Source organism: Pseudoliparis swirei, chromosome 24, assembly GCF_029220125.1.
Source record: "Pseudoliparis swirei isolate HS2019 ecotype Mariana Trench chromosome 24, NWPU_hadal_v1, whole genome shotgun sequence".
Taxonomy (NCBI): Eukaryota; Metazoa; Chordata; class Actinopteri; order Perciformes; family Liparidae; genus Pseudoliparis; species Pseudoliparis swirei.
Window position 1 is genome coordinate 19,449,998 of NC_079411.1, and position 25,010 is coordinate 19,475,007.

The 25,010-nt window shown below is 45.7% G+C and overlaps 1 protein-coding gene across 1 annotated transcript in view; it reads left to right on the forward strand.

Moving 5' to 3' along the window:
- The first annotated feature begins 730 nt into the window (after positions 1-730).
- The window catches only part of LOC130189894 (alpha-1,6-mannosylglycoprotein 6-beta-N-acetylglucosaminyltransferase B-like), a 128,111-nt gene continuing 103,831 nt past the window's right edge, over positions 731-25,010 (forward strand). Inside the window, exons 1-3 of the mRNA XM_056408889.1 lie at positions 731-735; positions 2,122-2,271; positions 6,884-6,996. Of these exons, the coding sequence (XP_056264864.1) occupies positions 731-735; positions 2,122-2,271; positions 6,884-6,996 (268 nt within the window). The remainder of the gene's footprint in view (positions 736-2,121; positions 2,272-6,883; positions 6,997-25,010) is intronic.

The following is a 25,010-nucleotide window of genomic DNA, read 5'->3' on the forward strand; positions in this document are numbered from 1 at the left end:
GCTGTCAGTCAAATCCGCATGTTCCAGGGCGAGCGATGCATAAAGGGAGTTTGAGATCGCACTGTCATCTTCAGTCTGGTCCCCTGCAGATCTCCCCCTTCTGCCTCCATCTCCACTCCAACACTCCGCTGGCCACAATGACTGTATACTGTAGTCTGTGCCGCGACTAAAACTGACTCCAGATAATTCAACTGAACAAATAAGACTGATGGAAGTTGTAGCTTGGGGCTCCCTACCCCCCCCCCCCCCCCCCCATGTGCTTGATCTAGGTCTATGTAGAGTGCTATACGTGGTGTGTTTTGTGGGTGTAGATACTTGTTCAATGCTATGTATAATGTTGTTCTAAACTACACAGCATTACTACTACGTCTGTCTGTCCTACCGATGCTGTGCCCGCTGATTCCAACACCTGCCGCTGGGTGCCGCTGTTGCATCCTGCTCACATTCGCTGTCCGCGGTGCTGAAATGATTTACTTCTCATTACAGGGCTTCCTACAGTGTTCCCGTCAGTCAAATACACACACACACACACACACACACACACACACACACACACACACACACACACACACACACACACACACACACACACACACACATTACTTACTCAAGATCACTCATTCTACTTCCAAAGACCCCCTTGGTCACCAGAGGATGATGCATTCCAACTCGGTGACGGTTTAGAGCACCGTCGTGGTCCTTTTGACGGCCTGCATGGGAGATACGCAGGATGTGGTAAACTGGTCAGTGCTTTTCTATCACTGAGGCAGCAACATGGAGAGTTTATATTTTAAATGCTACTTGAGTGCTTTTAATGTCCCAACATGAAAGCTGTAGATCACGGAGATGAAATACGGGGCCTTCAGATAATCAATTCAATTCAAGTCAATTCAATTCAATTCAGTTTATTTGTATAGCCCAATTTCACAAATTACAAATTTGCCTCGGAGTGCTTTACAATCTGTACACATAGACATCCCTGCCCCAAAACCTCACATCGGACCAGGAAAAACTCCCAAATAACCCTTCAGGATCTGTCCATCAGTGCCGCTGGACCAGCATCAAGTCAGCGAGCGGAAGCAACAACGAGAAAGGAAGTAGTGGGGGAATCTCCTCCAAAAATAAAATAATTTAAAAAAATGTTCTCACCGAGTAGTGTTCCGAGTGCTTAAATCTACAGCCTCGATGAGTTCGTCCTTTCGTAATGATTTGATTATTACCTTCTGTGCAACAACCATAACCGAGACACAACAACAACAACAATACATTGAGAAACACAGCCCAAAGGATCACACAGAAAGTACATTTGCATATGAACACACTTTTAATGTTTCCTTTTTCTTTTTTTAGTTTAAATATATGATACAATTGCTTTTTCATTTCAGTTTATATAGTGTTTTCATGAAATATTGAGTAAAAAAACCAAAACAAAACGTATTTCTTTTCTTTACATTTACAAATGTTGTCTAGGATGCTTACATATATTAAATAAAACATCATGTATTGTTGTGGACACCAAGTCAATTGATTATGAAAACTTCGCAATGTGGGGTCGTTTAAAGACAAATTGCAGGACATGACTTGAGTGTTCATTTTACTCTACCTCTTGCCATTCCTAGAAACGGGACACCAACAGAGGCTTTTATTTTGACAACACCAACCGGATGTAACGAAAGCCAGTTAGCTCGGGCTCCTGAGAAGTGAACTCGGGCGATACGGCCACTTGCCACACTCGCTCTGGCTTCGCCGGGAAGTTCACACGTCCGTGAAGCGACAGCTCTCCTCTCCGGTGATCCTCCTCCACAGGGACACCGGCGACACGCACACGCGCACACTTTTACTCGGAGGTCTAACAACAACAACGTTTGTTTCGCAAAGTTAAGTCACGCGGGATAATGTCTCCGGTCGGTCGACACGTCCCGCGCGCGTCTTCACCCCAGCTCCACAGTGTTTGCCTGACGACGGAATAAAAGCTCTGACTGTCATTTTTTTCAAACACTGCAGAGGAAACTTGCTGAATGAAACTTTCCACCCTTTTCCACCGGGAGAGAGGAGTAAACTAGCGCTCGCGCTCACGTTGTCCGTTCAAAACAGCCGAGTTGGCCGCCGTTGAGCCGGAAGCGAGCCGGGTGAACATGTTCGCTCACGTCCAGTCCGACGTTGCGGGGTTAGCAGCGATGTCAGGGGTCGCCCGTTTTGGAAATTGATTACTGGCTGCACCGACGGTAAAATTATGGTCAGAAGATGTCTCTTGACGTTCAAACCGTTCAGGTAAGAGACAAAGAGCTGCCGCCGTTACGTGTCCCCATGCCTGGTGTCCCCTGAAACGTTCAACCCCAGAGCACCGGGGTCTGTTTAAAATGTGCCCACCGCTCACGTGTGTGTGTGTGTCGCCGCTCACCTAAACGCAGGCACATGCGCGCGTGCCACACTCACACACAGACCCACGCGCACCAGATGTTTCTCCACAAGGATGCATTAGATTGAGATCCACATGGATAAAGGGACAACACGCGCATGATACACCGGGAGAGAGCCACTGTAAGAAAGTCCGTGTAGCAGTCAGGTGAGCTCCAACTTAGTTCCTCCCCGCATGGCTAGCTCCATTATCTGCTTCGTTCGGGAAGATTTAAAGAGGAATCTGTAAACCACTTCTACACAGAGTGTAATGACTACGCTCCATTGAGCCAAGCTGTGCCAACCGGCTTCCTTTCAGGTATAGAATCATGGCAGGCTTTGAATTCATTCCTCAATTCATCCAATCCTTCATTCTGGGAGTTTGAGATGATAACATCACCAGGGTGATTGTGAGCGGATCCCCTCCGGTGGGGACAGCCGGTTGATTCATCACAATGATGCCGCTCTGATTTACCTCACCTGCTGCCTCTCAGTCCATCAGGCGCTCATTCACACACACTCAATGAAGCAGCCTTTGAGAGGAGGAACGCACGGCCTTGGCAAGCAGGGCGCGTGAGCAGGTGATGTGTGTGTGCATCGTAGTGGACCAGTCGGTTAGTGGACCAGTCGGGTAGTGGACCAGTCGGTTAGTGGACCAGTCGGATAGTGGACCAGTCGGTTAGTGGACCAGTCGGGTAGTGGACCAGTCGGGTAGTGGGTTTTCAGTCGTTTCACTGTGAATTGTACATTTTCTTTAGTGACGTTTTGCCTTTTTTGGACGTACAAAGTTGCTTGGCCAGACTGCAACCGGGTTTATTGTGAATAAGCATCTTGGATCACGAGACAGACTTTCAGGCAATATAGATGGATACATTTTAAATATTATTCTATCAAATGTATTTCTGATTCATTTGATAGAAAGGCAGGGGGTTCAGGAGAGAGTGACAGGCAGGAAAAGAACGGCAATGACTCAACCACCATCGCTGAGCCACGTTTGGCCCTCAGGGATCAATGAGCTCAGACTATTTTGTGTGCCAGGAAGACTTTTCTTAGAGAACCCACCACGACTAATATCCTCTCCACCACGCCTCGCGCTTCAAACCCATCGACACGTATCCACCTGCAGGCTGAATCGGATCAGTCCATATGTGTGTGTGAGGAAGCCAATTAGCTGATAGCGGATCTTTCCTGATCCAATTACGGGGAGCAGAGCATTCACTTTAAGCCTGTTAATTACGGACTCGTCAGGCAGGACCGGGGCCTAATCCTCTCATATCACACAGCTAACGCCACTTTGAGAAAACAGCTCAATGATGAGAGAGGAAACGATCGCCCGAGGACGGCGTCGGCCCGTTCTTCTGCACAACACACACACACACACACACACACACACACACACACACAAGCGGGATCTTTTTCTCTTTCTTTTCTTTTCCTCATTTCTCTTCTCATCAATCACTGCGTTGCTTTCCTGCACAACCACACACAGGATTATTAATCCGTAGATCAGAGAATAGATGAAAGGGAGGTGTAAAATCAGCCAATTTCACGATATGTCCTCTGTGTTTCCCCCTTTATCTTTTCTTTTTCCAAACCCGTCATTTGGGCCTTTTTTGGACTTCCTGACTGAATAAGACAAGGCAATAATGCCGAGGGTAATGTGTAAACACCATTTTTCAGCTTCCACCTACTCGGCTTGCTGGTCTTATATAGTAAGTGCATAATCCAGGTATATAAGTATTTTTGGATCATGGCGTCATATTCGTGACAAATAACCCCTTCAGCCGTGATGATTGGATTCTCGGCAAGTTAATGCATCGCAGCTCTGTGGTCCGCCGACAGTGATTGAGCTATTCTAGTTCATTCCACAATACGCCCGGAACAGATGGGGGTGGGAAGGGGGTTATGTTTTATGATGTCATAATATTACAGTGTCCTGGGAGGGAAAGAGAGGTAAATCAGTAGCATAGTGCATGTACCGGCCGCTTGGGTGCTGGGATTTTGAATGTAAAATTCACGCTGCGATCATAACACCGCCATGTGTTCACTGTCAATCAATAATCACACTTCTCACCACGAGTGCTGCCTAATTATCGGCAAATGAGGTTGATTATCACAACTGAGGGGCGTGTACATTTCCACACGTATACGTATTCATGAGACAAATTCAAACGCTTGCCTTTCAAAGCTGTGATTCATTAGATCCAGCCCAGAAGAAAGAAAAGACGAGTAATCTGATCGTAGAACGAAGATGAATGACCAATTTAACTGGAACGATTGCATAGCTATAATCATGTTTGATGCAACCCATTAGATAAGAGCCTCGATGATGATGGTGGTGATGATGATGATTATTTTCCGTTAATATGTTCCTGTCTGTCCTTGAAGCCCGCATGTTACGACTCGGGGAAAAGATCTGCTTTGTCTTGGAATATGCAGTCGCCCGGGGAGCTCGCCAAACCGCCGCGCTCTGTACTTAACAGATTACTCGGCATCCTCCCGATCCCGTTGGGTCAATCCCGTTCACTCCGGCAAAATGTTCTTTTAAGTGGCCGCCCTTCCACGCGCCGTCGACGGCAACTCATTTCGTACGGCCTCATCAATATTGAGGCCTTTCGTCGGTAACTTTGCGTGACTGGAGCCACTTACCGTTTCAGGAGAGCGCCGTCAGATTACACCGAGGGGCCCGGTGAGTTCAGGCTAAGCGCCCGGCTTTGGAGGAGAAAGCAACAGTTATGAATAATGCTGTCATTTGTTCTGCTCACATTCACTTTCCCCAACCTCTGGGACCAGAAGTTATGAGTTTAAAGGTCATCCGTGCAAAGTTGCTCTTTAATTATGAAGTGAATTCTGATTTAATTAGTCTCTCTCGGTATCTTTTCTACATTACCACCGCACTGTTGCTTCAGCTGCGTTCTTCATACGCCGGATACACGTTTTAACTGCTTTTTTGTTATATGCGTCAAATAGACACAAATTGGAACTAGAACGGGCACTCGGTAGAGCGCATACCTTCGCATACCACAAGATTGGGCATTGAATTATGAACATTTTGGCATTAGTTGCATGCCAATTGGATAAAAATTGACCGCGCTATGGTAGAAAGAAGATTTTGACCTTTCCTTGACCTTTGACCCGATCGATCCCAAAATCTAATCAAATGGTCCCCGGATAATAACCAATCATCCCACCAAATGCGATTCGTTTTAATACTTTTTGAGTTATGCGAGTAACACGCATACAAATAAATAAATAAATACACGGCGATCAAAACATAACCTTCAGCATTTTCAATGCGAAGGTAAAAAACAACCCAAATGTACACGATGAGGACATTGAGGGATCTGGCTTCGGCTGCTAACATATGAAGCATGAATTCAGTGTTTTGTTCTCTTGTATAAATCTCCATTTGTGCTGCACTACATCTCTAAAGTCTTCCACAGTTCTCTCCCAGGAGGGAGCAGGGCGGCGAGCATCTTTAAAGTGGGACTTGTTCGTCACGGAGACTGGCTGGTGTTTTGTCCAGAGGACGAGGATCACAGACGGCTTTGCCTCTCTGCTTCCCCAAAGAGTCTCGGCATTAGAAGATAACCTCTGATCCATATTCAGCAAATCGAGTAGCTTAACTAAAGGAGTCCTTACACATACAAAATACCTGATTTTCAACTCTTAAGCGAAAGATCTGGTTCTCCCATGACCGTCTAACAAAGGAGAATCCACACAGACGCTTTCCTTCTGAGGCCGGTGGCGTCTCACGTATCTGTGCCAGTAAGTGGGGTAAAGAAGATGTTGCGTTTCAAAGCAAGATCTTTTGCTTTGAAATAATTGTCTCCAGCCTCGTACTTAAGTCACTCAGTGCGGACTTTTGCTTCCCACATCGGCCATCGCTTTGTTTATTTATTTATTATACACACGAGTGAGATTTAAACTGTCATTCTAACCCTCTTTGTAGCATTCCCACATCGACCATCACTTTGTTTATTTATTTATTATACACATGAGTGAGATTTAAATTTAACTGTCTAACTTAACCTCAGCTGAGACACTTCATTGTGTTACATACATTTTTCCACATCGACCATCACTTTTTTTTTTATATATATTACACAGTGAGATTTAAGCTGTCATTCTCTCCTTACTCTTGTGAGACAGACACTTCATTGTATTTACATTTTCTTTTGCCTGTCTTATGTCCTCCTATGTTGTCTGCCTCCGTTCCTCCTTTAGCTTCTGCCATCGCTGCTCCCGCCCCCCACCCCCCTCCCCTCAGCTTAATATTTCCTGACGCCTTGCCGGAAAACATCTATTTACCGGCCCATCCCTGTAAATATATCCATCTGTCAAGATTCAAGATTCAAGATGTTTTATTTGTCACATACACACACAGGGTGTGCAGTGAAATGAAAGTGGCAATGCTCAGCAGGAATGTGCAAGGGCAACAACTCCCTTTTCATCTCTTCCTTCTCTCCTCCCCCCTGTGTTGCAGGATATTCGTGGTGGGAATAGGCTTCTTCAGCCTGTGCTTTCTAATGACCTCTCTGGGGGGGCAGTTCTCAGCCAAGAGACTGGGGGACTCCCCCTTCACCATCCGCACAGAAGGTACTGACATGTGCTATCTCCGTGTGTGTGTGTGTGTGTCTTTGTGTCTGTTTGTGTGTGTGTGTCTTTGTGTCTGTGTGTATCTGTGTCTGTGTGTGTCTGTGTGTGTGTGTGTGTATCTGTGTCTGTGTGTGTCTGTGTGTGTGTGTGTGTGTCTTTGTGTCTGTTTGTGTGTGTGTGTCTTTGTGTCTGTGTGTGTGTGTGTGTGTGTGTGTCTGTGTGTGTGTGTGTGTGTGTGTGCGTGTGCTTTGGTGTTAACAGTTCCTCCACTGAGTTGAAATGCTCTGTTGTCGCTGCATTCCGCTGTGCTATAACTCTCCGTGGCCCTGCTGGCACTTCACTGTCATTTGCCACTTTGTCGAAGCGGCGCCACCCGTCACTGGAGACATAAAACGTCCGTGGATGGCGGGACGAGGCGAAGGAGCCAGCCGAGTAAATGTAAATTACATTGCGGAAGCAGCACGACCAGTAAATTCCATTCACATAACCCTCAACAGAAAAGCCACTTTTGCTATCGTGGTGGTCAAGTGGCGAGAGATAAATCAAGACGCCTGTACAGAAAGATTGATATGCTGGGTGAAAAGTGAGGTAGAGACGAGCCAGTAGCTCGGAAGTTATTAGTCCGATCCCCGGCTGTGACAGAAAGGGACGATTCACCCTCACTGCCTTCAGGGACTCTGCACTCGATGACAACAACAGAATTTGCTGAGGCTTGTGCGTCAGACACACACACACACACACACACACACAAAGTACATTTATAATATATATTATAAATGTACTTTGCAGCTTAAATGTTAAAGGATGACGCTAGAACATCGTCAAACATCATTTTTTTTCTTTGATGTATTTAGAGGAACCAGCCTAAACTGCATTTCCCGGCTTCCCTGAACCCTCAGGATCCTCCGCCAGACTCTCCATCACAGGAAGTCCATTAAAGCGAGTCTATATTACCTTTTTTTGCTGCAACCACAAGTGGTATGACGCACTTAATTTCTCTACATTTGCCGACAATCATCTTGGACCGGTGGTTTGTTGAATATAGATGGCTTACATTAGCCACTGGAAAGCAGAACGGTGAAGCTGGAGCGTTGAATGAAGATCTGCTACGGAGGGAGGGGGGGGAGGGGGCTGAACGGAGGGTTGAACGGGGATCGATGCTGGGCCGGGAGGCGTCGAGGAACCCTGGGAGTGACGTCTTCTTCCCCTCGCCCCCTGTGGTTCCTGTCTTGAGAGAGGATGAGGAACAGGATGTGGGAGAGAGAGCGTGGTGAGAACCAAAGTCGGGGAGGAAGGGGTCGGACGCAACGATACGGATAAGCGCAGGAAATAGAATGAAGGCGAGGCGTCATCTTGCTCCTGCACTTAAGTGAATAATAATAACTTCATTTAGTGGTAAAGAGCTTCCATGTTGAGATGTGAGAATCCACAGATTGGTGAGAGCGGAGTTGGGACTCCCCCCCCCCCCCCACAGGGTGCGAGGATTAATCGTCAGAGGCCATTTTGTTGAGGCCGGCCACTCGTCTCTGCCATCTTAAAAAATCCTGCGTGTGCACACACACGCATACACACACACACACACACACATGCAGTGGCTGAGGCACGCTGTGTGTCGGCGTGCGTTGCCGTGAGAGCGCGTGAAACACGCAGCGATGTGCCACTACAAGTGTGAATCAGTCGTGTGTCACGGTGGACTTGTGGAAATGGAAAACCGAAAGGAAGCAGACGTAGCTGGACGCGTAGATGGAGGAGCGGATTATAAAACCACGCGCACTGTGCGAGAGATAATGGGCCGCAAGGTGGGGGGGGGGGGCATTCGGGATAACTGTGTTTGTGAAATTTTTTGATTACTGTGATAAATTAGGATTAGTGTCTATATGTCAGTGTTTCCGTGTAAAATAAACTTAATTAATCAACTAGTCATGCACCGCAGCCTGGGAGCTCATTAAAAACGGCATCGTGTCCACTGCTTCCCCATAGGATTTAAGTGTGTGTGTGTGTGTGTGTGCGCGCTCCTGCCTTATGTGCCTAAATACTTTTGTGCTCGTCTGTGCACAAAAAGACGCTCGTATCTCTGTCATCAACGGCGTGCCAGGGCACATTTGTTTGTGCGTTCCCCATTGTTTTCACCCTCCATTTACGCTCGTCTCTGCGGTCTACCACCTCTCACTGTGTTTGCTGCTTTCCCCTTTTGTGTTGTGTGTGTGTGTGTGTGTTTGTGATGAGCTGGCAGGAAATTGGCTGTTAAATGGGGCGACAGCAGCAATGTGGGACAGGATTGAGACCAGAGAGGAAGAGAGACCGATCCATCTGCTCCGTGCAAATCAGCCCCGTGAAACAACTGGCCCTTTCATTAAGCCTCCAGTCACCACCTGCAGAGCAGCAGCAGCCACACACACACACACACACACACACTCAGTCCTGTGTTTCATTAACTCTATGTCAAATCTGGCTGACCTGCCATGTGAAAATATGCACATATAAGCTCGGCTACTTTATTACGTGGTAACTTTAGCCTGTGGTCATTTTTATTGGCCTTCAAGACATTTAGATTAGATTTTACTTTATTCTTCCCCAGGGGGAAACCACTTGAAGCAGTAGCAACATATTTTGTACAAATATACAATAAAATGAAATAGAAAAGCAGGGCATATCACATTTAAGAAATTAAATAATAAAAAAGGAAATGAAAATGTAAAAAATAAAACGAAAATGAAACTGAGCTGATGAACTGGGATTTCTATTAAAATTCTGCAGGCAGAATGTGGCTTTGTCACCAATGCTTGTGACCATTCGACCGCTGCCAATACATTTCTGGTTAGGGAGCAGCTGGAAACAATTATCGTGTTCATAGTAGACTCTTATTTGCAAGACCCACAATATTAAGTCCGATTTACATAATTAACAGCATCTTAACAATCTACAGCCAGTGGAAATGTAAGCTGGTGAATTGCGCTTTCATCGCTTAATAATTGACATTTCTCAATTCTGGTCACGATGCGGCCGTGAAAGATTCTGCATCGACGGAACACCATCGGGAGTTTGGCTTTCATATCAGCTCGACGTCTACACTGCTTTATGCCTCTCTCTCTCTCTCTCTCTCTTCCTCTCTCTCTCTCTCTTCCTCTCTCTCTCTCTCTCCCTCCCTCTCTCTCTATCCCTCTCTCTCTCCCTCTCCCTCGCCTCTGATCAGTGTTTCCCAGAGGGCGGGGTTTACACACACGCTCCTTGTCCACAGCGCTGAGCGGCAGCTCGCTGACTTGTTGCTCTCTCCGCCGATATTAGCTGCTCTGTTTCGACAGTGTTGGGCAGAAATGGAGGCCGTGGTTCCCCCGCGGTGCGGTTAGCCCCGTCGGGAGGTGCAGCAACGAGAGCCGGAGCACGGTGTCAAATACCAACGGTGTTCAGGAAGCGACCCGCTGTGTGAACACCTTAGTGTTGTGGATGACAGCAGACTGGTAATGCACTGCAGAAGGGTTCATATTTGATTTTGGTAATTCGCAAGTGACTCACGCGGATGCTGTTATAGAAAAGCTGCAGCTTTGTATGCCAAGATTGTTGCCCTCTGACTTTGACTTTTGAAAGCATTTCCGAAATAAAAAGGGAGCAGATTCATCTCGCTGCTTGTTGGCAGATTGGCAGCAACACAGAAAACTGAGGATGTGACGCATTGAGATGAGTCTAGATTCTCTGACAGTGATTCATAATGGAATCATGAGGCCGGTGAAGATTCACGATCACAACCGCTGCTGGTGAAATAATGTACCTAACGCTTTATTTTATGAAATGTGTGCGTTCTATAGAAAGCTATTTAAGTTTATGTGAGGTTCTTGTGAAATACTCAGACCGTTGGTTCCTATCGTCTAAAATTGTTCAGCCCCAAGAGCAGTTCTCTTATCTAAGCATTGGTATAAAATGTTCAGGATAATTTTACAACTCATGGCATTCCTGATGTGTCTGTAAAAGCTTTATTCCCAAGTTGAGAGGAGTGACTTTGTCACTCCACAGCCAGCTTTGAAAGGCCGTTGCCTTCGGCTCCCTCTCAACATGACCGTAAAATTTAATTGCGCCATTGCTTGTTAATGATGACTGAATTAAGAGCTTTAAAAGTCTGATCTAAAGAAAGTAGTTTATGGAAACCCTCACGGGCAACTTAGCCACAACTCATGTCCCCAACAGCCCACGGGGATCCTTTAGTCCAGGGGTCAGCGACCCTCTGCACAGTGGACAATCTTTCAAAGGGAACACGTCTTGGAGTTTGAGGTGATGAAGTGTGACTGAAAAATATATCTCTTTCAAATAATTGTTTCACTCAAATGTGTGTCACATCCTATTACGCCTTGTCCCTGCAGGTGGCTAATCATGATTGGCAGAGCCCCGCCCGCGGGAAACTGTCAATGCATGAATCCATAAAAGATCGTGGATGAAAATAGAGTGTTTCATTCTGCGTGGAAGTATTAATTTGCTTTCACTGCCATCGATGCCGGCTGACCCGTATGCTTGATATGTGACGAGACGGTAGCAAACGACAGAAGATGTAATGTGGACCTGACACTTCCAGAACAAGGGCTCAGCGTTTACTGAAAAGTATCAAGCTGCAGACGAGATATTAAGACGTCTGTTAGGAATTTATTTTTGCCAAACTCCGTTTGTTTTCAGTCACTGATGTCAAATAGCTTCTGCGTCTCCATTTGGTGGAGAATAGGGCAACATGGCTGTTTGGCCAGGAAAGGTTGCCGAGCCCAGCTTTAGTCACTCCTGTCTATTTCTATGATCTCATAAATATGACTGTTTACATGTCATTGTATGACGGGGCTATCCTCCCGAGTGGAGGATGTCGGCTGGTGTCAGCAGCTGTCGTGTAAGACTAATCATCACCACCAGGGGCACACGTCCACGAGACGCTTTTCTGTCTCCAAATGACCTCTGGCATCACGCCTTTGTCGTTAGTACTCCGACATTAGCCCGCCGCTCGCACACACTAACCGGCACATTGGTGTAGGGCTTTGTCACTATCGCGGGAGTTGTGATTGGGTTTTAGCGTAATTTGGTCGCCACCTCTCGGCCCTGTGGATTACCGGCTTCCACTGGAGGCTCCGAGTGCCGGGATGTCTCCCAAAGCCCCGTCCTCCTCAGTGACTCAAACTCCTCAAGAGCCGGAGACGGAGAGGCGGGGGCCTCAATCGTGAAAATGAGAATGTGGGGGAGGAAGACGGAGGTAGAAGTAGAATTGAGATTGTGTGTGTATATGTGTGTGTAGTTAAGCGGAAGAATGTTTTTTCTAGAGGTTGCATTGCTCAAGAAAGAGAATGATGAAAAAGGGGGATAAAAAGATGCATAACCACATATTTTTTTCTCTCTAAATTCAAAAACTTCAGACATAAGGGGGAGATGTTCGATAGATCAAAGACGCTCCCTATGGGTGTTGTTTATTGCATTAACAAGAACCCATGACGGTCCCTTCACCCAAAGCGTGTTTCTCACTCGTGTTTGTTCGAGCTGAAAGACCCGGGGCTGTCTCGGTCGCTCCCTGCTGCGAGAGACGATATCATTTCGTATTTTTGGGCTCCGTTTACAATGTTGCCGTTCTCTCATCTCAGGAGGTTTTATGGACGAGATTACTGTCAATCAAAGACAGCGATTTATGAAATGGGAGATGGCCAGGACGACAGCACTCTGATGCGCTCCGATCCGAGCTGGGGCCGAGACTAATGTTGGGTTGACTCACATTGAACTCGGCCCGGTGGTGTGTGTGTGTGTGTGTGTGTGTGTGTGTGTGTGTGTGTGTGTGTGTGTCTGAACGGTTCCACGCCATCAGTCAGAAAGACACTCGCCAATGTGTCGCGTTCCAAAAAGACATTTTGACGCGTGTCTTAACCCTCCTGTTACCTTTACATTTACTAACATATTTTACCCTCGGGGTCAATTTGACCCCAGCAATTAAAACCTCCAGAAAATTATTAGAATTAATATTGTTTCCCAAGTTTAAGTGTGAGGTACTTTATGTTTGTTTGTTGACTACCTAAATAGCCCTTTAAATATATAAAAAAGTTGATATTTCTTATATGTTTGACACAGTGAAAAACAGCCTGGGGTCAAATTGACCCCAAAGAACACCGACATTAGACATTGAATGGGGTCAAATTGACCCCAAAGAACACCGACATTAGACATTGAATGGGGTCAAATTGACCCGAAAGGTAACAGGAGGGTTAAGAGGACCTCAACCGAGGGAAATGCTCATTAACAAGGAAGGGCAGCTTAAGTGCATATGCATTTCTTTGATTATGATAAAGTGCGTTTGTATTTCAATACATCCGTTTGCACGAGCTGGTGCCGGTTGAGCACACTCGACACCCCGGCTCTGTGGTCCACTTTCATGTTTTTTTTAACACCGGCTGCTCATCTCTGTGTGATGTCTTGAGAGGACGGGATCGTGAGGCGAGCAGCGTGGGTACACAAATTAAGACGACAGGCGAGGGTTTCTTTAACTCAAAGTTTCTGAAATTAGATTCTTCTTAACAAAAAGGTAAACTTAACGCCAACAAAAGTCGTTGTACAAAACAAACATAAATGGTTCATTGTCTTTAACATGATCTCAGAACTCTCCTGAGCTCCTCCCTGTCTTCACCCTCACACCAGCTCCTCGCAGGCTCATCAGCCTCATCCCTTTCAGCTGTGCAGCAGCCTTGGCCCGCCTGCACTGCTGAGTGGGAATTGTAGTCTTTAACACTGGATGTCATGCTGGTTGTAGTCCCTGCTGCAACCACCGGGAAGGAATGTACCTCCCATTAATCACCATTCCTCTTATGACATCACATCTGTCACAGATTCCCTGCAGTTATGTCTCATTCCCATCGCTTCATGTCGAACAAATCTGGCACGACAATCTTCCGTATGTCGCTGGTGCAGCGGGGGAGTCGGTCGGGAGCACACTTTATCAGTGCCCTCATGGCCTGGGGAGTTTGAATGGTGTGTGTGTGATATGGGTTTCTGACTCTCACCGGATAACACCATCAACTTAGTGCCAAAAATATAAAATGGTTTGGAGATGTATGTGCGTCTTTCTGTGCGAGTGGGTGTATTTGTGAACTCCGGATCAAGTATATAGAAAGATAGAAGGGAACAGGAGAAATCTTCTGAAAACAACAATCCTGTCTATATATGTATATATATGTTGCGGCAAGGGGGAAAAGCACCGCTCCAACGGTGCACAACATTTTGGCGAGGCAAACATGTAAACCTCACCTCACGATATGTGAATATGCAAAGACCATGCAGTGCTGTATATATGTTATTTGTGCCTATTATAAAAATGGTGTGTTTGCATAATTTTTCCATACAGGCGTCCATAAACAGTCTTGGAATTGCATATGTTTAGTTTCACTGCAGAGCTGAGATGCTTGTGGATTTCATAGGCCTCATGATATTCATGTGTGATGTTAGTCCGATGTTAGCGAGGCCATTCTTTAAAACTTAATGTCACCATATGAACAACCTGTGTTCTCTGGGATAATACCCGCCTTGTGTCACTTTATAATGAACTAAAGACTTCCGAGGGCGTATGGCCTCCCTGGGTATACTGACGGGGAGGGGGGGGGGAGGGGATCTGATCAGTTTCTAAAACAGAAGTGCTTACCGTCCAAATGTTAAAGGTGTTAAATACCAAAGCACAGCATGGCGTTTCCATGGTGTTTAATCAAGGTCTTGGGCTTCTAATGTGCTATTTAGCAGGGATTTCTTATCTTTTTTTTTCTAAAAAACTTATTTAATATATAATAAAAATCAATACCAACCCAATAATTTCTGCAGCAATGTAGGAGACAAGCGTGTATGGTCACCTTCCTTCACCTAAAAGTTCTGGAAATCTTTATTGCGTTTATGTGGAATATGTAATAAAAAGATCACGTATCTCTGTCCATGGGAGGTTTCCAGCTTCCCTGATTTGGCCACCTGATTGAGAAGAGAGCGAAGCTTGTGTTTGGTATGAATGAAAGACTGATTGCGTGTTATACTACCCAACTTTTAGCTACATATGCTGTGTTTATTTTTTTGGTTTTACCAAAAGCTTTATCAAAATCATGTACCTGTGAGTACACGCTTGATATCATCAGCCAGGAAGTGGATCTGCTGCTTGATATCAGACAGGAAGTGGATCTGATGCTTTATATCAGACAGGAAGTGGATCTGATGCTTGATATCAGACAGGAAGTGGATCTGACGCTTACATCATCGAGCATTTTGCTTTCAAATTCGTGACAAATGCTTCTTGGTCCACATCCATAGACTGAGCTAAGCAAATCTGAGCGTTGATCAGACCCAGAGACATAAGAAAGGCATCCACACGTTTTTAGGTATGTAGAAAAAACAAACGCATCCTATCAGGTTTAGATTAGACTACGATAACGCTTTGGTAAGAAAGCAGGTCAGGAGCAGTGAGTGTGTGGCAGAATGTGTAGTGAGGATATGAATGTGTTCAGAGGATGCTGATGAATCATGTTGAGGCTGTATTTGGGAGTCATGAAAGTCATTGGAAGCGTTCAGGCTTCATAGTCACACATATTGAACAGTTTAGATGGCCAGTATATGATAATCTTTCTGACGTGTTTATTTTTTAACCCCTACAATTTCTTCCCGAGGGGGTGAAATCTCCGATCCCTCCGTTTGTTGCTGCTTTGCTGTCTCCTTTCACACCTGTGGAGAGACGGTGCACACAGACCAACCGCCTCGAGACACTACTGTTGTGACACGATGATCCCTCACCAGCTTCCCACCTGCCAACGCTGCCCAGGCGCTCACTGACCTGAACCTACGGTTGCACCAAAGAATCGACCGTGTAGTATGGGCTGTGTCCAGCATCACGCCTTAATACGCTGCACGCACTATCCAGAGAGGCAACAAGCTCATCTACGAAAGGAAAGAGGAGTCGGACACTTCTGTGGTCATTGCCGTTGCGCCGGTAATTGCATCATTGCTGTCGCACAATTAAAACGTGCCATATCATATATGTTGGCAGGTGGACCATCTAAAATAAAAATAGACATGCATTTTTCTCACGATCATATATACAGTTTTCTTTGAACAACATTGGTTCTGCACCTCCTCACATGGACGGCCCAGAATAAAGGAAAACGGGGGTTTGTCTACCCTGGCTGGCGTCCAGTTGGTTTGAACCAATCATCCCACATAGGGGAGATATCAACGTCTGATGGGGGGGTTCAGGCTGTCCACTTCCATTTGTACCTTTTATGACATTTATAACTCCCCAACTTTGTTTCCCCTCTGTGTAAACTTCAGGCCATTCGGCCATATTAATGAGAAGGCCTATCCGATTTCCAACAAGAGGGGACCACTGTTCTGACCTAAGTGCCATTACCCGGCCGTAAATGAGAGTTTTCTCCGCTGCACGTTATATTTTGGTCGTGTCCCTGGGAAGGTGACTGCGCAGCAATATGCCGTCTCAATTACCCGGCCTGAATCCAGCTTTGTCTCCAGGTCGCTGGCTCATCGTTTCCTTTGCCACAAGATGGTGATTTTCTCCGGTCCTTCGAGCGTCACACTCCACCTTGCCTGCGCTTCCTTTTTCTCAGATGTACAATAATGGTGATTTACGACGTTTGGGCCAGTGTCGCTTGACAATTTTGAGAAGAATAGTTGTATTATGTTTGTGTTGACCAAAAAAAAGGCAGCTGTATTAGTCTGGCAGCTGTATTTGGTTCCTTCACGGCTGATAAGGTGATAAAAGCACACCAAGCATGACTTGAGGTTATTGCTTTCCTCGAGCTTCCTCCTTCTCTTTCCGCCTCTCATTTCGTTCCCTCGGAGATGCCCGGTAATTGACACATAATATATCCAGCTCTTTCTTTGTTTCCTCCATCTTACTTTTGCATAATCCTTTGCCTCCTCTTCCTCTGCTCTCACACCTGTGTTGAATGCAGTTGGACAGTTCTTCCACCGCCAGAACAAAAACACTCCTGCCTTTGTCTGCAGAGTGACAGTAATGGCCATGCAGGGGAATTCATTTATCTGACACCGAGTATTGTGAGGGTGATGAAAAGGTGAAGAAATAAAGCTTTCTGAGCCATTTTAATATTTTAATCGTGACAGATTTGACTGTAATATTGAAGCTTCGTTTCAAAATTGTTAGCAGACAAACATCATATCAGACAAATTCTGAGAGCCAGTCCTTCTTTTACATGCGCTGGAGAGCTCGCCTCTCGCCTCCACCAGCTGAGAAAAGATCTGAAATGATCTTTAAAAGATGGATGAATGCACCAAATAATACGTTGCAGATGGCATCAATGTTACATTTAACGTGGACAATGCGTCCCTCTTTTTGTCTCGTGATATTAAAATGCAAACTGCAAAACAAACGCGGCCATGGCCATGACAATGGAGCCGACAGCCCCCCACGCTGCGCCTTGTTGTGTATCAAGAGTCTTCCTCTTTACACAGTGTCCTATCTGTTAGAAAACACGCAAAGGAAAATTGTGTTTATGAAAAGATCTCAGCGCTTTCAGCTAAGGCTCTAAATATTTTTTGTCAATACCACATGGTGGAAATGTTTCTCTGAAAGAGAAAAGAACTTCTCACAGAGCAACAATCAGTTCATCCCACTAGATTCAATGGGACTTTTTATTGAGCAGCAGCATTAGTACGACATGCCATTAATCACGACAGTTAGTTTAACAGTTGTAACGGTACATTGTTTGAATAATTCAGCGATATCTGAACAATTTATATTTCATAAATATTCGAGGAAATGAGGGAAACAAACTCCAACATGAAGCTTGAGTGGACTCATCCATGCCTACTGTTTACAGGATGACACGCATGAAAAGGACGTGCCACGCTCTAAGGTGCAGTACGTTATTCAAGTTGCCGACGCCGGTCGTCAGATTGGCGCCACACATTAAATCCCAGATGTAGTACGTACGCACGTGAGGGGCTTTGTTGGATGTGGCGCTTACGAAGCGGCACAATGTCTGCGAGGGCCTCCGGTGCTATTTCAGGAAGCGCTGCAAGGAGAAAGGGACACGTCTCTCTGGGCACTACCGAATCAGAGAGAGAGAGAGAGAGAGAGAGAGAGAGAGAGAGAGAGAGAGAGAGAGAGAGAGAGAGAGAGAGAGAGAGAGAGAGAGAGAGAGAGAGAGAACTAATGAGTACGAGGACATCTCTGCTTTCACGCTCTCCTTTGATGTCGTTAATGCTTATTGTGCTTTCAGGTTGTCTCGTGAACGCGATGACTCAGGAAAACCACATTTTGTCCAAATTTAGCACAAACGTCCACTTGGCCTCCAGCTGGGACCGGTTACATTTTTTGGTGGTCAAAGATCAAGAGCAGTGGTCCCCAAACTACGGCCCGCGGGCCGGATTCGGCCCGCCTCCCCATTTGGACCGGCCCCCTGAACAATACCAGAGACGCGTTCCGATTTATTATTTTTTCACCTGGCCGCTGCCGTTGAGATTGCAGTGAGACGCGGAGAAAATGTGGAGTGGTGCTCTTCGCAATAGAACATCTTTGATGGGACGTGTCGCGTCTCGGCCAATCAGCGTTCAGATGTCCACAGCGTTTGGGAAGTTAGGTTAGCTTGAATGTTAGTCCGCTACATCTGCTGCTGTCACGCTGCACGGTGTAGCGATACTAACAAAGTACCCGTACGTTAAAAACGATGTGATTTAGCATATTTTTAGTATCGATACTTCATTAAAAGAGCGATCAGAGCTCCGTTAAATGCTGTCTGCATGAGCAGTGCTCACAGCGAGTGGCGCGCGCATCGCTCAGCCGTGATGCGCGCACACAGGTGAGCACATTCTCACTAGCACCCCGGCTGGCCCTCCAGCAGACAAGGCAAACGTTATGTGGCCCTCTTAGGAAAAAGTTTGGGGACCCCTGATCAAGAGACACGGTCACCGTGACCTCATACAAAAACATGTTTGTGACAGGATTGTAGCCGTCACCAGTAGGTTTCCCCCCCTAAGCACCAAGGAAATGCGCAACCAGAGGGATATTTGGTAATAAGTTTTATTACGACGCTCGGACCGCAGACTGTGTCTCTGCTCACTGCTCTCTCGTCTTCAGTCCGTCCAGCTCCTTTCAAGAGAAAAGCCTCGCAGATACACAAACACAGATTGTCATCAGCTGGACCGATTACCAATCAATCCGGCTGATGACAATCCCTGAACCACACCCCCGCTCCACTCACTCTGCAGCCAAGCCACACATCGCGCTGCCACAATGTTTTTTGGTCATTACTTGAGATTTCACACAATCGCCTAATAGACGATAATGATGAAGCGATGACATGTTGGACAGACATGGAGGTAAAGTGCAACTTGACTGGTCGGCGGAGGCCCACGACAGCGCGGCGGTGATCCTCGTTTGTCTTTTGATTTGGCTTCTAGTCCGAGAGCACGATCACAAGATGTAATGTTTGTCAGCGGGTTTAGGATTTTGACTCGCAGGGACATGAAGAATAATGATCTGCATGGTTGTAACAGAACAGTCCTACTTTGAAGTGACATGAGTTTTCTAATCTAACATCTAAACATGTCATAACACAGTTATTCATTCCCCTTTTATAAAACATCCAAATATGTTTGAACTACCCTATCAGAAACATACAGTACCTGACATTAGTGCACCAGTTGGTGTGAAAGAACCATGTACACACAAATGTAATTGCACGTTTTGTGCATGTGATCTGAAAAAATATATATACTTCCATTACAGCCTGCGAGCTTTATCTCAAGCATTTTTTAAAGTTTCATAAACACTAATGAAACAAAACAAAAGCGCCCGCCATGATTCTTGCAACTCTCTCCGTCTCCCTTTCTCTCTCTCTCTCTCTCTAAGCTCTCCCTCATCCCTCCATTCCTACATGCTGAACACAGACACATACGCTCCTCCTGACAGATAATGGCGTAGAATGAGAGAAGCAGTTTGACCAGAGAAGAAGAAGAAGAAGAAGAAAAAAGACCTGAAAGAGAGAAACGACTGGGCGCTCCAGTGAGTGTCTCCTAGCACCAGACAGGTGGACGTGACCTCATCTAGGTGTGTGTGTGTGTTTGGGTTTGTTTGCACACGTGTGTGTGTGTGTGTGTGTGTGTGTGTGTGTGTGTGTGTGTGTGTGTGTGTGTGTGTGTGTGTGTGTGTGTGTGTGTGTGTGTGTGTGTGTGTGTGTGTGTGTGTGTGTGTGTGTGTGTGTGTGTGTGTGTGTGTGAAGGCACCTGGAGAAATTAACCGTCTGTCGTGAGGTGAAGAGGAGTGGGGAGTGACTGTCGAGAGTTGAGAGGTTTTCATTTGGAAGGAGAGCAAACACACATGGACTCCGAGCTAAATGAAGATGCACATGTGCTGAGAACACAAATGCATAAACACGGTGTTTTGCACACTCATCACGCCGTCAGTTGAAATTACGGTCTCTCTCTCTCTCTCTCCCTCTCTCCCTCTCTACACACATAGACAACGATGTGTCAAGCTCACCTGTGCTCCCAATAATCACGTGGCAGCAATAATCACACCAGCAGCAATGATAATAGCCGTTATGTTGCACATCTGTCAGCAGTGCGCGATCCTGTCAGGAAGCTGTGGATGTCTGCCGGCGGTCACACACAAACACTCCCGAAAGCTCCCAAACGGTTGTCTTATCAGCATCAGTGTTTAATAACCGGTTTCTGTGTACACCCCCATGAGGTGAAGTCATTTGGCTTTTGATGAATCGTTGAAAGAGGAGAACTTCATCTCAGTTCTCACTTGTTACAGAAATAGGAATAAACGTAAATGTATCAAAGCACCAGCTGCTCTTATGGAACACCTCCATAATAGATAATGTCACACAGAGGGTGAACACTACCATGCACACTCTTAGAATCAGCTTCATTAATTAAGGTAAACGCAGTAGAATTTGGACACCAACTGTATTATTTACAGTTGAGAGAATGTTGGAGGTTTCAGACCCAAAAGAATAATAATTAAGTCACTCAAACTGCCATTTAGAGAATCCCCCGCAGTGTTGCATTCCATTGGAGAAGACTTCCAAATACCCTTTCCTTTAAAATTACCCTGCTCAGAAAAACACATGTGACCCTCAATCAATGGCATCCAGTTTCAGTCATGCGAACCACACACTCACTTTCTATATGTCTATATATGTTTCTAGAAAAGCTTTAATCCTAGCTTCTAAGAGGCAAAATGTTCCAACTCCCAACTCAGTTCAAATGATATCTAGGTACCTGTGTTCACATGAAACTCTGTGTCAGCTTGTTACATGCATACTGTCTCTTTTTTAAAATATACTTCCTACGTAGGTTTACTAAGTTTTTAATGCCACTTGGAAAGGTCATAAATACTCGATTAAGCTTGTGGTCTGTGCACATCATGTAAAATAACTACGTCTGTTTCATAAAATAAGTACTAAGTAACTGGCGTTACATATATGCTACTTGTAAGAGCCAAATGCATGATTTCATTTGTTATAATAATTTAGTTTAGGTAACTGAAGATAAATCTTTTTCATTATGATTTGAAAGAATGTTTCGGTGAACATATATAATTTAGTATTGTATTTAAAAGCTGAATAACTTGTCAGAATGTAAGCTTCCAATCAGAGGACGTTACGTCAGTATAACACCTGCGTGTTGGACTGTCAGTCGGGATTTGAGCTCAGACATGTTGGAAGCGACATCGATTTTTGACCGTGTGAACATGTAACTCTACGTTTTCTAGTAAAAGTTTTTTATGGAAGAACTACTTGTCTCACTCGCGTGTCAATTAATAGTTTCTAGACTGAACTCAAAATTGTGGTACAGAAGACCCAGAACTATACGGAGTGCCACTACACTACTTAAGTCGCAACGTTTACAACACAAACAGCGGTGTCCTGGGTGAAAGTCGTGTGTTTAAGTCTACAACAGGCTCAGTCTGAGAAATACGTGTATTAGTAACAGTAATTAATGTGTTCATAGAAATGTATAGAATACAGTGTGTGTGTGTGTGTGTGTGTGCGTGTGTGTGTGTGTAATATATGCATGAAGCTCCACGTTGTCTTTTTCATGGCCCACAAATTGAACGGTAACGCGCACTTGAGTGATTTACCTCGACTCGGTTCCGCCTGCTGACGGCTTTCTTTCAATCAAGCATCTTTTTAGCAGCTTCCTGAGCTGATGGCGTGTGTAGCGCCACGCCGAGGGCTCTTCCTCTCTCTGGGAAAGTTACAAACCTGTCAACTGGGATGATAGGGTCCATCCGTCTCTCAGTAAATAAAAGGCGTGCCGAAGCACAACAAGAAAGAAAGAAAAGAAAAAATAAGCAATTTCAGAAAAAATAAGCTTTTCCCAAATCTCTCATTCTATGTTTCTGTCCCGAACATTCAGCAGATTTGTCTGCTGAGAAACGCATCACGTTACAACGAAAAAACGGCTTTAACAAGCGCAACCATTTCTTTCCTTGTCAGAAGCACTCGCCTCATAGTCGGCGTGTCGCGCCGCTTCCCTGGGACGTACACACACCACCGTGAGTTCAATGCTTATGCTTCAAGCACAAGTTGAGTTGCATAGAGGCAAAGTGTCTAAAAGTAGTTATAGCTTGGCAATGACATCACCGCGTTGTCTGTGTGTCTCTAATCGTCTACTGCATGTCATATTTGTCCCCGCTGACATGTGGGTGTGTCGGTCCAGATTTAAATGGCTCTATCTGCCTCGGGGAGATCAATTTGGATTAATCCGTTTTGATTGATCGCTCTTGTTTCCTTATTGGGCCCGCCCGCTCAAGGCGCCGTCCGTCTCCGTGGCGCCCATCAAGCTATCAGCCTGAGAAAAAAAGAAACGCGAACGACTCAGCATCCGGTGGTTCGGGGGGGATCTGGGAATACCTATGAACCTGCAGGACATGCTGGGGATTATTCACCCACACAGACAAGTGGTCAGACGGTTTCCCAGCATACAATGCAGCATTCTCACACACACACACACACACACACACACACACACACTCACGGCGGACTATACCCACAAGCTTTTGAAGCAGCTGAGCTTCAAAACAGTTCAGCAAGTCGATGAAGGAAATTGCCTCGAGCCCCTCAGCACAGCGTTCTGCAAATAAAATCCATTCTGCATTCACATGTAGAAGAAGGAAAAAAAAAGAAAAGATGTTAAGCAATTAAATGTACTTTACGTCTAGATTTAAATGCACCCAGCTGTAGAGCAATTAGTGCATATTCTCACATGACCCTGTGAGATGGATTGCCGGCGTACGTGATATGGAGTCCGTTGTTCTGTTCCTCCGAGGATACACAAGCTTAGTCGGACTGAAATCGAATGATCCGTTTCATGTAAACACCTTTGTTCGACTATGTGCGGTCCGACTAAGATCCGATTAACACCCCTGGATAACTCGATCCGATCCGGTTGATAATTCGACTATCGCGGCATGTAACGGTGAATTGGATTAGGAACTGGACTTTGCGTCTTTGCGCATGCTTGAGATCCCGCCGCCCTCCTCCCCCCTCCCTCCAATGTCGTGACCCGGAAGTCGAAAGAGACGATAAGTTGTCACTGCCGGGAGCCTGGCCGGCAGAAAACAAACAAACAACGCTATGGAGAACACAAGAGCCACCACACATTTCTGGACTGAAGAGCAGACAGAATTTATGCTTAATGTATTGAAGGAGTTGAACAAACTAAAGTTCATGGTTCTTTCTCGAAATGTTGATGTTGTTGTTGTTGGTTGTTGTTGTTGGTGGTGAAGAGGTCAAGCGGAAATGGCTGTATCACCACGAGTTGTAATGAAAACAGCGCCACCTATCGTATCGGATATGACATGCTTTCGGCCAATGATTCGAATTACTCACTGCCATGTATATTGGGATAATAGCAGATCCCCCAAAAGATAGCATAGTCCGACTAAAGCAAGATTCGAATTATACCATCATGTAAACGCACTGATTGTCTTCCCGCCACATTATCAACGTCTATACGCGGTTCTGTCTCTGCCGCCATCTGCCATGTAAGAAACGCAGGCGCGTTACATCGTCCGGCGCTGGATGTCCTGTACAAGCTGTGAGGCGGTGTGTTGCAACCTGGTTTGTGGAACACTAACTACAGCGTCCGCTTGTCATGGACATTAGTTTCTCTCATGTATTTCCCCTCACTCGGTTGTGTGATTTTCTCATCGCCGTTGAGTAGGAAAAAACACAAGCTGGCACGGGCCAGCCGGCTCTACCTTTTTACACGTCTGCCGCCTGCAGCGAAACAAATCGATATCTGACCATCGTTACCAGACCAATCAGTGTCACCGCTGTCAGCGACCAGACCAAATGTGTTTAGGATAAGCTGTGTTGTGCGTGTCCAAGAGACCACGCGTCATCATTTGCTGGACAACGGTGGGGGTGTGGAAGGAATCAATAGCAATATTTCAACGGTTGTTCTGTCAAACTTAAGCTACGGGCATTTCTCCAGTTCACTGGGGTCATGTCACATCCAGCAGTCTGGAACTGCAGGGCTGGACCGAAATGTTCCACTATTCGTAAATGTCGTCGGGTAAGAATTCAGCCCTATTCTTTTGTTTTGTTTTTCTCAACAACAAAACCCACCTCAGATTACAAATATGCAAAAAAACAACAACGATTCATTTTAAAAAAAGAATTTTTTTTTCTCCCTTTGATTGGGCTAAAAGACGCGAGCTATGCCGTCCATCTCTGCCGAGAACGGAGACTTGTCCTTCACGAGTCATGTCATTCCTCCGTTGCCATCCATGGGGGTCCGGAGGCCTGAAAGGGCACAGCGTAAGCCTCCGGAGGCTGCACTGTGCACGGGCAACTGTCAGAGGGGCGCTGTGTCATGCATTATGCACCGCAACATATATATTTTTTTAGTCTTGAGATTGCAGTCCAAAGAAGCGGCAACAATTGTGACATAAAAGTACCATCGCACTGACTCGCATTAATATATCACTTTGTGTGTGACGGCTGTTCTTCAAAGAGGCGTTATGGCATTGTTACACAGAAGGTTTCAGG